At 42.1% G+C, this 15,207-nt stretch overlaps 1 protein-coding gene across 2 annotated transcripts in view; it reads left to right on the plus strand.

The window, feature by feature from the left end:
- The window catches only part of SLCO4C1 (solute carrier organic anion transporter family member 4C1), a 39,704-nt gene that overhangs the window by 13,109 nt on the left and 11,388 nt on the right, over positions 1-15,207 (plus strand). For both annotated transcript variants that reach the window (XM_081212386.1, XM_081212385.1), the window contains exons 3-9: positions 3,162-3,359; positions 4,830-4,926; positions 5,421-5,542; positions 7,690-7,799; positions 8,616-8,760; positions 10,586-10,781; positions 13,168-13,324. In XM_081212386.1, the coding sequence (XP_081068512.1) occupies positions 3,162-3,359; positions 4,830-4,926; positions 5,421-5,542; positions 7,690-7,799; positions 8,616-8,760; positions 10,586-10,781; positions 13,168-13,324 (1,025 nt within the window). The remainder of the gene's footprint in view (positions 1-3,161; positions 3,360-4,829; positions 4,927-5,420; positions 5,543-7,689; positions 7,800-8,615; positions 8,761-10,585; positions 10,782-13,167; positions 13,325-15,207) is intronic.

Raw genomic sequence — 15,207 nt, forward strand, 5'->3', positions numbered from 1 at the left:
TGTGGTTGCACTCTAGATTTGTGCTATGTCATTACAATTTTGGCAGTTTTATTTTCAATCTTTCCCCTCATGATCCTTAGGATGGAATTCACCCTTTTCACAGCTGCTGCACACTGGGTCAACATCTTCAAGCTATCCACTGTGACCTCAAGGTCTTTTCCCAGTTCAGACCTGATAAACATACATGAGAAATTAGGATTTATTCTTCTTCTTATTATTACCCCAGTGTGCATCTCTTGCTTACATTGAATTGCGCTTGCCATTTTACTTCCCATTCACTCCGTTTAGAGGGATCCTTTTGGAGTTCCTTACAACCCCATGTGATTTTAGCCACCCTATTTTATTTTATTTTTGTATCATCAACAAACTTGACTACCAAAGCAGCATCCCTCTAAAGCTATATAACAAAATGAATTGTTAATCAAAGCGGACATTATGGATTCAGTATTGAACTAGGTTTGTTTTTCTCATCTCCCTCCCCTTTGCTTAACATATCCATCTTGATGAAGAGTTTTGGTGGACTCAAAAGCTTGCCCGCTATTTTGTGACAATTTGATTGATCATAATAAGGCACTTGGGATTTTTTCAAAATAAAAATGATAGTTTAACCTTTAACTATGCAAGTTAACACAGCCCACCCTTTTCTTCACTTGGCTTATTTGGTGGGGTTCTTTCCCAGAAAAGTTAGTTACGGTAGTTAGTTAGTTAGTTACCGTAGTATTTGGCGGCGGGGACATGCAGAGGATTGGCAAATACTGTTTCGCATCTTTGACACAGGCTGGTCTGCTTTAGACTTAACAATGAGAGCTGTTTTCCCCCGCCTTTCCACTCTGGAACCCTTAAAATATGAGGCCTTTCTTTCTACCTCTTGCTTGCTATGATATAGGCATACATTCTTAGCAATGTAAACACTTCAGTGACTCACAAAGTCTCCCTTTTTTCCCTTGGCGGCTAAAAAGATCAGAAAAAAGACCCTGGACAATATAGCAGTGAACTGTAAGGGAGACGCAGAAATCTAAATAAGAGACCATTATTTGTGGTGTGACACCCCTTTTGCTTGTATTTATTTTTGATTCAGATTTGTCATGGCCAATGGCTAGTACAAAAAAGTTATTTGGATTGGAATAAACATAATGAATGATACCAGCAATTTGTGACTTCATTTGGGGAAAAGATGTCTAAAGCAATTATGTATTCTCCCTCTCTCTTTTTAAAAATCCTACATTTCTTCAGGTGAACACTGTTTTGATAGAAGATGATTCTCATACTTCAGATTTATTAAATGGGAGCTCCCTCTAGTGGCATTGATTATTATACCTCCTTTTGCTAGTGAACGTGAATGGCAAACACCACCAGGACTGTAGTCAAAATAGGCCATAATGAAACAAGAGGGAAGGAGCAGCAGGCTTGAGGGATTCTGAAAGAATGCAGAAAAAAGAACTTTTTAAGTTCCCCTCAAAAAGGCAACAGCAGCTCAATAAAAACTGAGCAATATCAATAGCCATAGAATGACATGACAAAATGGGACACCCTGCTTAGAGGGAATAGCTGGACTGAAAAATACCATTTTAGATAGGAGGATACACAGCAAAATTTTGTTGCAGATTCCACTTGCTATGCTACTAATGTGCACCCATAATAATTCTTAGAAAAACTTAGGAACATTGGAAGCTTCCTTATGCAGAGTGCTGGTCCGGCTAGTTCAGTATTGTCCACAATGACTGGCAATGGCTCTCCGTGATTCCGAGCAGGAAAACTGCAACCTGGGACATTCTGCATGCAAAGCAGATGTCCTACCAATGAGCTATGACCCTTCTCCAAGGAAGAACTTTGTTCCATCTGAAAGTTTGCCTTCCATATTTCCATACACATTGGGTCAATAAAAATGTAGTCTTACCTGCACTGGTTATGGGATATGAATATCCAAGCTGTATCAATACAGTACTCTTTCAATTGAACAAAGTTAAAATATCCCCACAAGATAAGTCAGTGATCTTCATGGAGCAGTGCTGACATTATGCACAGTGAATATTTTGCAGCTCTGTGAAAGGTATTTCATACATGTATGTCATGTTATTTATGATGATGGGTAAAAATGCACTATATAATTGTATATAATAATAACAACAGCAACATATGTATAGCACTTTTGTGTGTGTGAGAAGGTGTTCAAAGTACATAAGATATTATTATTTTCGTAATCCTTACCCACCACTCTGCAATGGTGATATTATCTCTAATGGCGATATTATATAAATTGCAGGTGGGCGAAGCACAGAAGTTGAAAGGTAGTTTCATTTTAACATTTAACTTTTCGTTGTTGTGATTCATTCTCACTCGCTTCCAGTGTCACGCTCTGTTCCAGATGTTGCTGGCCTACAACTCCCATCAGCCCCAGCCAGCATAGCCAATCATCAGGGTTGATGAGAGTTGTAGTCCTCACATGGGCTACCCAAGATTATTATTTTTGAACAGCCATTGACTGTTATCCTGAACAGCCTGCATCTTCTCCCCACGTCAGCTTAAAAGCTGCTTTGCTACTTCTTCTCAGGGACTGGGCAGAGGAGGAATGGTGGAGACCGGCTCCCTGTCCTGACCCTTCCGGGGAGGAGGAAGAGGAAGAGGAAGACAAAAATAGATTTACAACAGGGGTTGGAGGGAGCTGGCAGCTCAGAGGCAGATGAGGGGGAAAGCTGGTAAATCATGGGAGAGCTAGAACAACACTCAGCTGATACGTTGTCATTAGAAAGCATTCCAGACCCTCCATCTCCCAGAACCCAGCGAGCCTTAACAGTAGGAGAGCAAAGAGCTCAAATACAGAGGGCACGTAGCAGCACCCATAGAAGAGACGATGAGAATGATGAATGAGGAAGTGGAAGAGAAGGGGGGTGGAGATTCACTTGGGACAATGCCGTTATCCAAGAGGCTGGGTTCTATAGCCTCTCTCTGTAAAGATTGAAATAAAAAAGGACGGTAAGAAACTTTTCCTTGTCTTTATACTTTCCTGGGCAACCAGCCAGGAGCCACTGACAGGAACCTGACATTTCTACAGCATTGTGCACCATTTGTTGGGTTCAGTGGTACCTTGGACAACTGAAGACCTATGATAATTCATCTGAAAGCAAATAAAATTCATTGATGTAATAAACTTTCACTTCCAGATACCTGCCCAGTAAACCTGGCTGCAATTAAGAATGCCACATGCAAACCTGGCTTAAAAAAGACTGAACTCTCCAACTACTTCTACGTTTTCCTGCTGGGACAGCTGATAATGGGAGCAGGTGGGACTCCTCTTTACACACTGGGAACAGCTTTCATCGACGACAGTGTCCCCAAGCACAAGTCTTCAGTCTACATAGGTAAGCTTAGCTGAAATTTATTTCAAGAAATGCCCATTTATATTGATTATCCATCAATATTTGGAAGAATGTCCATAGTACCTCTTGTGCCCTCTGTTTGTTTACTTACAATTGTATACACGCCTACAAGCGATGTAAGCCCTGCTGAGTCCAATGGGAGTCCAGTGTGTGCAGAACTACAAGAGGTTGAACACGCACTAAAAATAAAAAAAGACATAGTGGTTAGAATGCTGGACTAGGACCTGGATTCAAATCCCCACTTGGCCATGAAGCTCATTTTACCTACGGGACCGCCTCTCCCGGTATGCCCCACGGAGAGCCTCAAGGTCCATAAATAGCAACACTCTAGTGGTCCCGGGCCATAAGGAAGTTAGATTAGCTTCAACCAGAGCCAGGGCCTTTTCAACACTGGCTCTGGCGTGGCGGAGCGCTCTGCCTCACGAGACCAGGGCCCTGCAGGATCTGATTTCTGCAGGGCCTGTAAGACAGAGTTGTTCCGCCTGGTCTTTGGCTTGGAGCCAATTTGATTCCCTCCCCCTCTTTCTTTTTCCTTTTTCCTTTCTCCTCCTGTGATGGGGCTGCATTTTAATATTTTAATGTTTCAATATTTTAATGTTGTATTTTAATCTTGTTTTTAAGTTGCATTCATTCAACTTGTTTTTATTATTGCTTGTTAGCTGCCCTGAGCCCGGCCTTGGCTGGGGAGGGCGGGCTATAAATAAAAATTATTATTATTATTATTTGGATGATGTAGTGATGTATGGAAGTGAGAGCTGGACCATAAAGAAGGCTGATCGCCGAAGAATTGATGCTTTTGAATTATAGTGCTGGAGGAGACTCTTGAGAGTCCCATGGACTGCAAGAAATCAAACACATCCATTCTTAAGGAAATTAGCCCTGAGTGCTCACTTGAAGGACAGATCCTGAAGCTGAGGCTCCAATACTTTGGCCACTTCATAAGAAGAGAAGACTCCCTGGAAAAGACGCTGATGTTGGGAAAGATGGAGGGCACAAGGAGAAGGGGATGACAGAGGACGAGATGGTCGGACAGTGTTCTCGAAGCTACCAGCATGAGTTTGACCAAACTGCAGGAGACAGCGGAAGACAGAAGTGCCTGGCATGTTCTGGTCCATGGGGTCACGAAGAGACGGACACGACTAAACGACTAAACAACAACAAAATTATTTGGATGGCCTTTTGCGAGGATAAAATGGGGAGGAGGGAGAACCAGGTATACCACCTTGAGCTCCTTGGAGGAAAGAAGGCGTGTAAATGTCATAATGGATAAAAATAAATAAGTTGAATATATGTGGGTCTCGCTCCTGGGATCAGCTCCAGTCTCCTGCATATTTACTCTGCATGCTTTCAGTGGGCTTCTGTGGAATCTAAAAGTGATCAACCTGTTTAGGCATCTAGGCTAAATGCATTTTGGATCCTTGCAATGCAAACTATTATCTTTCTACTCCGCAGGAATTGGTTATGCCATGTCATTGATGGGTCCAGCTATCGGTTATGTATTAGGAGGACAGCTGCTTAACATTTATGTTGATTTCCATCGTCACCCGAGGCAAGGAGGTTTCTTCTTCTTCTTTTTTCCTTTTACTTCCATAGTGTTACCCTAGAACTCCATTACACCCCCCAACAACAATGTTACTAAACTTTACATTTTAGCCTTATGCCAAACAGATAAAAAATATACCCGCTGGATGTGGAACTGGACTTGGGGGAACTTGCGTTAGGATGTCAGAACAGCCACAGAGTTAAGAGGCATTTTCTTTAGTTAACTTACTGTTTATTTGCTTTTGATCAATGAAGTAGAAAAATAAAACTTAGTTAGTGAACCAGAACTGTAAAAGATAGCAATTTCCCCAGCTGGTGAGGCAGCAGTACCATTGTTTATATAATTGTTATTACGTTGGATCATAAAGGGCTCAGTATGTGATGAATAAGCCGGAGGTGTATAATTTATCTTGCAGAATAGCCTGGCAGAATGTACTGGAAAGTGACTCAGCTAATCATGTCTGTATTAAAACTGTGTTTGCTAAATTACTATCTTTCTAGACATGACATCACTCCAGAAGATCCACGTTGGGTTGGAGCTTGGTGGGTAGCGTTTGTTGCATGCAGTTTCTCTACGTGCCTTTTGGTAGCACCATTTTCATATTTCCCAAAGCAATTGCCAGGTAAACACATTTTCTGAAGCAGGAGAGAAGTGCCATCCCGAGTGGTTAGGGCCTCGAATATCTAGTTGGAAGCTCTAAGGTTCTATATGAAAGGGGCTTGGAATATATACCCTGCCTTGGCCTAAACATGGCTTCAGTGTCCCTGATTTATGGTGACCTAGATTTTGTGAGGTGCTTGAGAATCATTGTGTTAGTTGTTTTAGCCCTCGTAGCAATCAATGGAGAGATCAGAGTTACGTCTGTCCACTTGCACATGAGAAATTCCACTAGTGCAACAGGTTTTTCCTTCTGCCTTCCAATGCCTTGCCCCCTCAAATCTGCTCCAGAATATTCCCTTATCCTCCAGAGTAGATGTGGCAGTCCTTTGTGGGCTGAAGGTGGAGAGGAGGACCAAGAAGTCCCATTGTGCTAGCTCATGCTATGTTGCTTTCCTCTAGGCTTATCTGACAAGTAATATTACAGAAGTACTGAAAGCAGCACACACATATGAAAGCAGGGATTCCAACAGAATCATGAAGCCACCATTTTTCATTTTTTGAGACAGATATAAATCTGAGACTTCTATGTCGTTTACCTGCACTGCTCTACTTTAATCATCCGTTGGGGATTTGGATTCATTCATATATTTGTATGCATGTGTAAAACAAACAAGAACTGCCACAATCTAGCATTTTTAGTTACTGGTAGCTAGAATGCCCAATATTTAGAAATCACTTGGATGTCTTATAAAATAATTTTAAAAACCCATAATTATGAGAAAAGCATAACTCTTCCTTGCACACTGGCTAAGAAGGTGTGGAAGCCAGGTGCAGATGAACTATAAAACTGTTTTAGGGATCAGAGTTTACCTTTAGAAAGGTAAAAAGGTATAAAGGAAGAAACTTTTCTCAAACACCTGGGCTATAATGATTTTGGCCAGGTGGACCCTAAGACCTTGTTTGCAGGAAAACCGTCATCTTACTCTAACTTATCTCAGAAAATGGCCACAAGCTTAGGTCTCTCAGACAAAATACCGAGTTCCCTCGTGAATCCCTGCAGTTGTGCTGACAGGGTAAGACTTTAAGACTTTGAGGCAGAAGTCCAGGGCCCCACTTAGCAGAATGAGGCGGTAGTTCCCCAATGCAGCATGGGACTGGCTTTTCCTATTTTGATCCAAGGTTGTAATCCTTTACCCAGTTTCCTGGCTGGGCCACTGGAGAAGTTCCCTCTGACACATAAAGATATTTTCTTTTTTCTTTTTTCAAGCATGGGTGGAATCCTCAAACTTGGGTGAAGTGATGCATCATCCAGTTCTGATGCAGCAGCAAATTCAGGGTAGAAGGGCTTGGTGGAGGTCTCTGTCCAGAAGCCAAGCACAGGGCAGATGGGCCATAGAGCTTCCAGCAGTGACCTTAGGACAGCCACCTCCATAGATTGGCATCTTGGGGAGGTCATAACCTTGGAACGACCCTGCAGTGGTTTCAGCCTTCCTGCAGGAGGCTGAAATGGATATACAGCCAATGCCTGAGCCAATGATTCACCTACACCTGTAATCAATAAAGTTGTGGCCATTTTCAACCCATTAGTTTTCTGCCCAAGCCTGTTCTGCCACAGGTTATCTCGTTGCCGGCAGGCCGGGGGTGGGGATGGCTTTGTGACTTGGCCCGCAAGAGATTTTCTTCTTTTAAAAAGCAGAGCTGTCTTTTAAATGTCCTGGCTGTGCTTTTTAAATAGACAAACCAGACCGAATATAAGCCAATCCCTATCAGCCACAGTTGTCAGGAAGGAAGGCTTGTGTGAGTCAATTAGAGATGTTGAAAAAGAAATTAAATGTGCTGAGTTTTTCACACCGGAGATGGATAAGAGTGTTGGACTCCTTGTAACTATTTATACTTAACAGCACATGTTCAACAGCGTGGGGGAGGAGGGAAACAGACTCCAGTTTACAAAGGAATCACATACACACATGTGCGCATCCAAGCAAATTGGCTGCCTCCAAATGGTCCCAGATATGGAGCTTTGTGAAGTTAATTTGTCAAACATTAAAAACAGCAGCTTATTTCCTTGTGATTTCTGTTCTCTAGTGCCAGGTACAGCTGTTAATCATGCCTTTCTGTTAATATATATATATATATATGCTTGATGAGCTTTCTCCCCCACCGCCTCAGGTACGCACAAAATACGAGCTGAAAAGATTTCTGAAGCACATCATGGTGGATCTGACGTTCAGTCTGAATATGGTGGGAGGAGTCTCAGAGACTTTCTGCTGACACTCTGGGTAATTATAAGCAAGGAATCTAGAACAGTTTCCTCAGATTCATGTCATTGCCTATCTGTGTGCTTGAAGTGCAAATAACACTTCCATAGACAACATGACCCTGTCATCATGTTTCAGTTCTGGTTGGGTGCTAGGTAAGATTGGCTGCCTGATCACGTTATTTAATTCATAACTTTTGGTAAATGGGACAAAGTAAAAAACAGAATTATAACCCCAAAGCAAAGGACAAATGATTTAACTAGGAATAATACAGTTTATCAACAGATACATATTTTTTTAAAGCAACAACACCCACAAGTAAATCTGCTTGTCAATGCACAGTCGCCGATTATTATCTCTCAGAATTGTTTTGTGTCCACCTCTTCCCCTAAGCCCAGGTTACACACAACATGAATGCAATTAACACGCACAGTTTGAAAAATGTAAATAGTAGCTTCAGGGGGACTGCAAGCTGAGAGTTTAACCATTCTCTCCCTGCCATGGTCCGAACAGAAATCCCTGCTTGGAAACTGCCATTTGCAACAGAAGGGAAGCCTGCGTTCGGGCCAGGGGCACCCCAGGCTTAGACCATCTCAAAGTGACATTGTTTTTAATCCCTCCCCAAATAATGTAAGAAGGAGACAGAACTGACTTTAAAAAATGAACACATTACAAAAGTGCTGCAAACCAGAATTAGACTTACCCATCCATTCCTAATAATAGTTTTGTGACAAAAATCCATATCAGTTCCAATATTTGCATTATCAAACTTGTTAATTACGAAAATATAAGAAAATGTCAGAAGTCACAAAATAATTCCTCCCCTTTTTTCCCTAGATGCTTCTGAGGAACCCAGTGCTGATGTGCCTTGTACTCGCTGCCTCAATGGAAGCCTGTGTTGCCACTGGCTTTGCAACTTTCTTGCCCAAATTTATAGAAAACCAGTTTGGATATACATCTAGCTATTCAGCCACCTTAGGGGGTAATGTATTTCTCTTATCTATTTTACAGAATATGCTCTTAACCTGTTTACTGCTTGAGTTTAATAACAAGAGCAGAGTAAAACTGGATTAGTAATACACAGTCTGCAGTTCTAAACAGGTTTACTGGGGAATATGGTCCACTGAACCCTGTGAGGCTTATTTCTGTGCAAATATGTTTTCCTAATGCATGGCTAAGAACATACCCTCCAAGTGTCCCTATTTTCTAGGAATGGTCCCGGAATTACAGAAGGCATCCCAGTTTCTGATTTGACCCCAAAAGGTCCTGCTTTTCCTGAATAGGATGTCCCTATTTTCATTGGAGAAATGTTGGAGGGGGATGTAAGAATTAGCTAGGAACTGAGCTGATGTCTCTTGGCCTGCACACTGATCCCTTTGAGAGGAATCAGGCAAACTAGCCCCAATGACTGTTTATACCTCTATGTCAGAGACAGTATTTCTGAATGTTGATTGCTGGGAATCACTATTGGGAAGAATGCCTACAGGCTCACCTGGGCATGGACTTGGCCACCTGGAAAACAAGATGCTAGACTTTGACAGCCTTTGGCCTGGTCAGGGAAGAATGTTCTTATATTCTTGAGTAGTATGAAACTCCTGTTGGCTAGATATTTATTTAATTGCTTCTGCATTAGCCCTGGGTATGTCAGACACTGGTCTTGACTAGGTGGTTATTTCAGATATTTCTAAACTGAGGGAAAAATGTCCTCCTCAGATTTGCTTCCCCACATAGAAACAGTGAATTGGAAAGGGGGCATACCATCTTTTTGTGCTGGTGTAGGAAAGTTTTCTGAACATTTTAGGCTGGTAACAAATTGGTAGTAGCAGCAGCTTTTAAGAAGTCATCTTTTTCCACTTTCCATGTGTGTGACCAGAATTCTATCCCCTGCCCCTAATGTGACAACACCTTTCCAGAATATGTTTGTGTGGCTCTTAGGATGAGGCTGTACCATAAAGAGGCTTTACTGGAGACAGCTTGAGTTGGCATGTTTTTTAAAAAGGGAGCCTACTTAGAGTAACATGTAGTCTGGCACTGAGAGAGCATGCTAGCCAGAAGAGAAAGTGCAGTTGAGATCAAAGATATATAACCTTTGGCTCTTTATGTGTGGTGTTAGATTCATGCATAACATTGCAGTTAGGTTCACTGGCCCTGTGATGCGCAGCAAAAGTTGACTGGCAAGCCACATAGGTACAAAATCAAAACGATTTGAAGCATTTGGTAAGATGGATTTTGGAGTCACAAGCTAGGGTGGTGCAGTGGTTAGAGTGCTGAACTAGGACCTAGGAGAGACACCAGGCTCAAATCCCCACTCAACTGTGAAACTCATTTGGTGACCTTCTGCCTCTCAGTCAAAACTACCTCACAGGATTGCTGAGACAATATGGGGAAGGGGGAAGAACATGCACACTACCTTGAGTTCCTTGAAGGAAAAGGTGGGATATAAATATTATAATAATAAATAAACTTATTTAACTGTTGTTTAGATATTATTTGGCATTCAAGATATTCTTAAGCCCTTTTTGTGCGTTATAGTCATGTAAGTCTTTCATGGGTAGAAAGGGAAACGGGCCTAGCCTTGCCTCAACATGATGCACTTCACAAGTCCTGCCTCCTTGATGTTGGTAGCTGTGCGCCATGTTGGGGTAGGATTAGCATTATAACCCACTTTTGCTTCTATCTGTGAAAGTTTTATGTGCCTGTACCATTTCTATATGTTCACTGTTTTATATTTTCTGGAACTATTGATGACTGCTATTATTAACAATAAATGTTAATTCAATCTCTGTTGTCACCTTGTTTTCCCGCAGGACTTGTGCTGGTCCCAGGAGCAGCAATAGGTCAAATCATAAGTGGTATCTTAGTTTCCAAGCTCAAACTAAATTGCAAAAGCATACTCAAGTTCATCGTCCTTACTTGTTCAGTGGCGCTTGGATTCAATATGGTCTTTTTAATTGCTATATGTGGGAATACGCCATTTGCGGGTGTCTCAGAAGATTATAATGGGTAAGTATTTGTTCAAAAGAATAACAATGAGATGGGCCTGACTGTGTGTATACTGCTATGAGTGTATACTGTGTGTATACTGCTGATGACAACGCTCAGAGGATGACCTCCAAACCATCTTAAATATATTTGCAGAAGCTTACAAAAAGTTTGGCCTATCGCTCAACATCCGAACAACCAAAGTGCTGCACCAACAAGTACAAAATAACCCCTCTTTAGTGCCACAAATCCAACTCAGTGGTGCAATGTTGGAAAATGTCCACCACTTCTCCTAACTGGGCAGTTATCTTTACACAAGGGCCAACATTGATGCTGAAATCCAGCATTGCCTGATCTCTGCAAGTGCAGCTTTCTTCTGATTGAAATGTTTGAGGACTGGGACATTCAAAGGGAAACCAAAATGCTTGTTTACAAAGCTATTGTACTACCAACCTAACTGTATGCTTGTGAAACATGGACCACTCATAAATGCCTTCTCCAGCTCCTCAAAAGATTCCACCAATGATGTCTCTGAAAAATTTTACACATCACTTGGGAAGACAGGCGAACTAATACCAGTGTACTGGAAGAAGCAAAGGTCACCAGTGTTGAAGCAATGATTCTTCAACATCAACTTTGTTGGACTGGTCATGTTGTGCAGGTGTCTTCCAAAGCAACCACTCTATTCTGAACTTAAAAATGCAAAGCGTAATGCTGGTGGTCAACAAAAGAGGTTTAAAGACTGTCTCAAGGCAAATCTTAAAAAATGTAGTATGAACACCAACAACTGGGAAACACTTGCCTGCAAGCGCTCCAGTTGAAGAACAGCCTTTACCAAAGGTGTCATGGGCTTTGAAGACACTTGAACTCAGAATGCATGGGAGAAACTTGCTAAGAGGACGGCATGCTTGGCAAATCCACACCGTGATCAACTCCCACCCAGAAACCAATGTCCCCACTGTGGAAGGACGTGTGGATCTCCACAATTGGTCTCCACAGTCACCTAGGGACTCATTGTTAAAACCGTGTTTATGGAAGACAATCTCACTTGGCTACGAGTGATTGCCAAAGAAGAAGAAGACTGCTATGAGAACAAAAATCCAATGCATCTAGTTCTTGAGGGTTAGGTGTTCTGAGCCTAATTATGCATGTATCACTTGATAGCTAATCAGGGCTGTCACAACATACAATGGGATTCATGAGCAGTTCATTAGTCCTGTCACATTTGACGGAGCTTATCATCTATTAGTCAGTACATATTGGGGGCTTATCCAATATAGCAACCCAAAGGCAGCTTTCTGTTCATGTTCTCTAGATTGGAGCAATGGATTTTGATATGATTCTGGCTTCAAGACTGAAGATTGTGATAACTATTAACTATTGATAAATGTCTCCTTTTGGGACAAGGAATAATAAAAAGTGGTGGTAGTCTTACTCCAAGTGTAGTCGGATGAAATGGACTTTCTGGACCCATTTCAGTCAACACCATGGTCTAGCGTTGAAACAGCCTTGGTTCTGATGGATGACTTTTGTTAGGAGAGAAGCGGAAGGAATGTGACCCTACTGATTTCTCTTCTCGGTGGCTTTTGAAACTGTCAACCATGGTATCTTACTGGACCAGTGCTGTGCGCTGGGAACCCTCCTACCTGGAAGGTTGGTTCACTGCACTGTTTAGACACCTACTGAAAACCTCTCTCCCCAGGCACATGATTTAGTTAGCATTGTTTCAATTATATTAATCATATTATCTTTGTTCTTAATGATGGTTTTATGTATATTTATTTTTAACTGGTTTGTGTCTTTTAGCAATGTTTTATATATAATTTGACCTGTGCACCATTTGGAGATTTCTTTTTTCTTTTTTTGAGCAAGCAGTTTATAAATTTCCTAGATAAAATGGTAAATAAATAAGTATCATGGAGGGACTTTATCTCCATACTATGTGCCGTGTAATCCCACAAGGTCCCACCTTGTCCTCTATGCTCTAAATCTATTTGAAGTCCTCAGAGGGTTTGGATTGAAAGGTCCATCATCTTGTTTGAAAAACATTCTCTGGTATATCTAATTTTAAAAGAACTTACACTTTCCCTTTACACTGTATTTCAGATTTTAAAACTGCTTGCATGGTTTTTGTCGTATGATTTTAGGTTTAACTTTCGGGAACCGCTCTGATATTTTGTTTGAAACCAGGCATATAAATATTTTGATAAATATCATGTCTGCGTGCGGGATTCCTGACAACACTTGGCTGGCCACAGTGGGAAACACAAGGCAAGACTAGATTAGATTTTGGTCTGATCCTGTAGAGATCTTATGTTCTTACTCTTTAATTGTTCAGAATATGTTCTTAGGAGATACCAAAAGGTGTGTATGCTTAGCTCCTTTGACTTTTATCTCTCTGTTTCAGGACAGGCACATTATCAAACTTAACTGCGCCTTGCAACTCCCACTGTAGATGCTTGCGTTCAAACTATTTACCAGTCTGTGGCACAGATGGAGTCCAGTATTTTTCTGCATGTTATGCAGGATGTACCTCCGCTGTTACTATTCAAGACGGTTCAAAGGTATTGCTATTTTATATCGTGGGTTGACAATGCAGAATTTACCTTAGGTCTAAAGGGTGGCAAAATGAATTTGGCTGGCAGGCAGGATCCTAATTTTCCCCATCCCCTGCAGGACAGACCTGTCAATCACCTGATGCCACCTGCCAATCAACTGACAAATCTGCCAGTCACCTGATAACACCTGACAGCTTCAAAGGGGCTTGCTCTGATAGGGAACTAAGAATGAGCCCCTTTGAAGGTGCACAGTCAGCTGATTGGCAATGAAGACGCATATTCAAAGGGACTTGTTGTAGCTGCTGATCAGCTGATAACACTGGTTAAAGTCTATTTGGAGGCATAGTCTGCATTCAGACCGCATTTGCAAGTGAAAAACTTCAGTGAGGCTCACTGTCACTGCAGATCAGCTGATTGGATGCTACACTGAGCCACTTTGAATGTGCACTGTCAACACCAGTCAGCTGACTAGTGCTGCTAAGCAAGCCCTGCTTTCCAAGGTACAATCAGGAGCATACTTTAAGCTTCCAGTTGTTCCACTGCAGCCACGCCTTTGCCTGCCCCACACCTCATGCTACATATGACCTCTGTGTGGTACAGGTGAGTGTGGTTTGTCAAAAACAGTTTCTCAGGCCAAATTCGGCCCACTGGTCTGCCTCTGAGTTCTGGGTGCTAAAAGTGCTTACAGTGGTACCTCTAGTTATGAACTTAATTCGTTCCGGAGGTCCGTTCTTAACCTGAAACCGTTCTTAACTTGAGGTACCACTTTAGCTAATGGGCCTCCCACTGCCGCTGCCGCACGATTTCTGTTCTCATCCTGAGATAAAGTTCTTAACCCGAGGTACTACTTCCAGGTTAGCGGAGTCTGTAACCTGAAGTATTTGTAACCCAAGGTGTTTGGAACCCGAGGTACCACTGTATTTAGAAAACGTGTCCTTTTCAAATGTATATTAATTCATTAATTTACTTAATTATTATTAGCATTTGTACAACACTTGTATGAATAGCATACAAGAGAAGGTATTTTCTCAAGACAAATTTATTAAAGCATGTTTTGGGGGTTGGTCTGGTAATCTGAACTCTTCACTTCAGATAGATCTTGATTCTTCCATGCTCATCACTACATATAATATTTTCATATGATGGCATGACAGGATGGGATGGGATGTGGGGCAATTCCCCCAATGCATGCCTCTCCATGCCTCATGTGTGTAATTATGGTGATAGTTTTCAACTAAAGCAGGGATCTGCTCCTCCACACAGCAAGATAGTTCTCATTACATTGGTACCTCGGGTTACGAACTTAATTCATTCCAGAAGTCCGTTCTTAACCCGAAGCGTTCTTAACCCAAGGCGCACATTCCCTACATAGGCCTCCCGCGGCCCCGGAAGCGAATTGCATCCGTATCCCGGGGCAAAGTTCGCAACCCAGGACACCTACTTCCGGGTTTGTGGAGTTCGTAACCTGAAGCATTTGTAAGCAGGACTGTTAGTAACCCGAAGTACCACTGTATTACTTGGATCATAAGGCAAGTTAGCTTAAGGAAGTTCGTAGAAGGAAAGTTTGCCACCCCCCTCATCTCCCCAACTGCCAGTTATGTCCCCACTCCCTAAAGAGTGAGAAGCCATCTTGAATAATGTTGGGTTGGGCATGGGCGGGGTGCTGGGGACCAGGGAACTTTCCTTCCTGTGAGCTTCCTTACATGGACATTCTTAGGTTCTAAGCCTGATTTCCTCCTCCACCACCCTATGTCCAGGGTAGTGCTCCAGGTGCATTGCAGAAGTTGTGGATCGACTTCATGGTCCTCCCTTTTCTGTTGAAATGAAGGCAGTTCCATAGAAACATCTTCTCTGTTTCTGCTGTAATTGGTTAAGAACTTTGTTATTCA

Source organism: Podarcis bocagei (assembly GCF_964188305.1).
Source record: "Podarcis bocagei genome assembly, chromosome: 11".
NCBI lineage: Eukaryota > Metazoa > Chordata > Lepidosauria > Squamata > Lacertidae > Podarcis > Podarcis bocagei.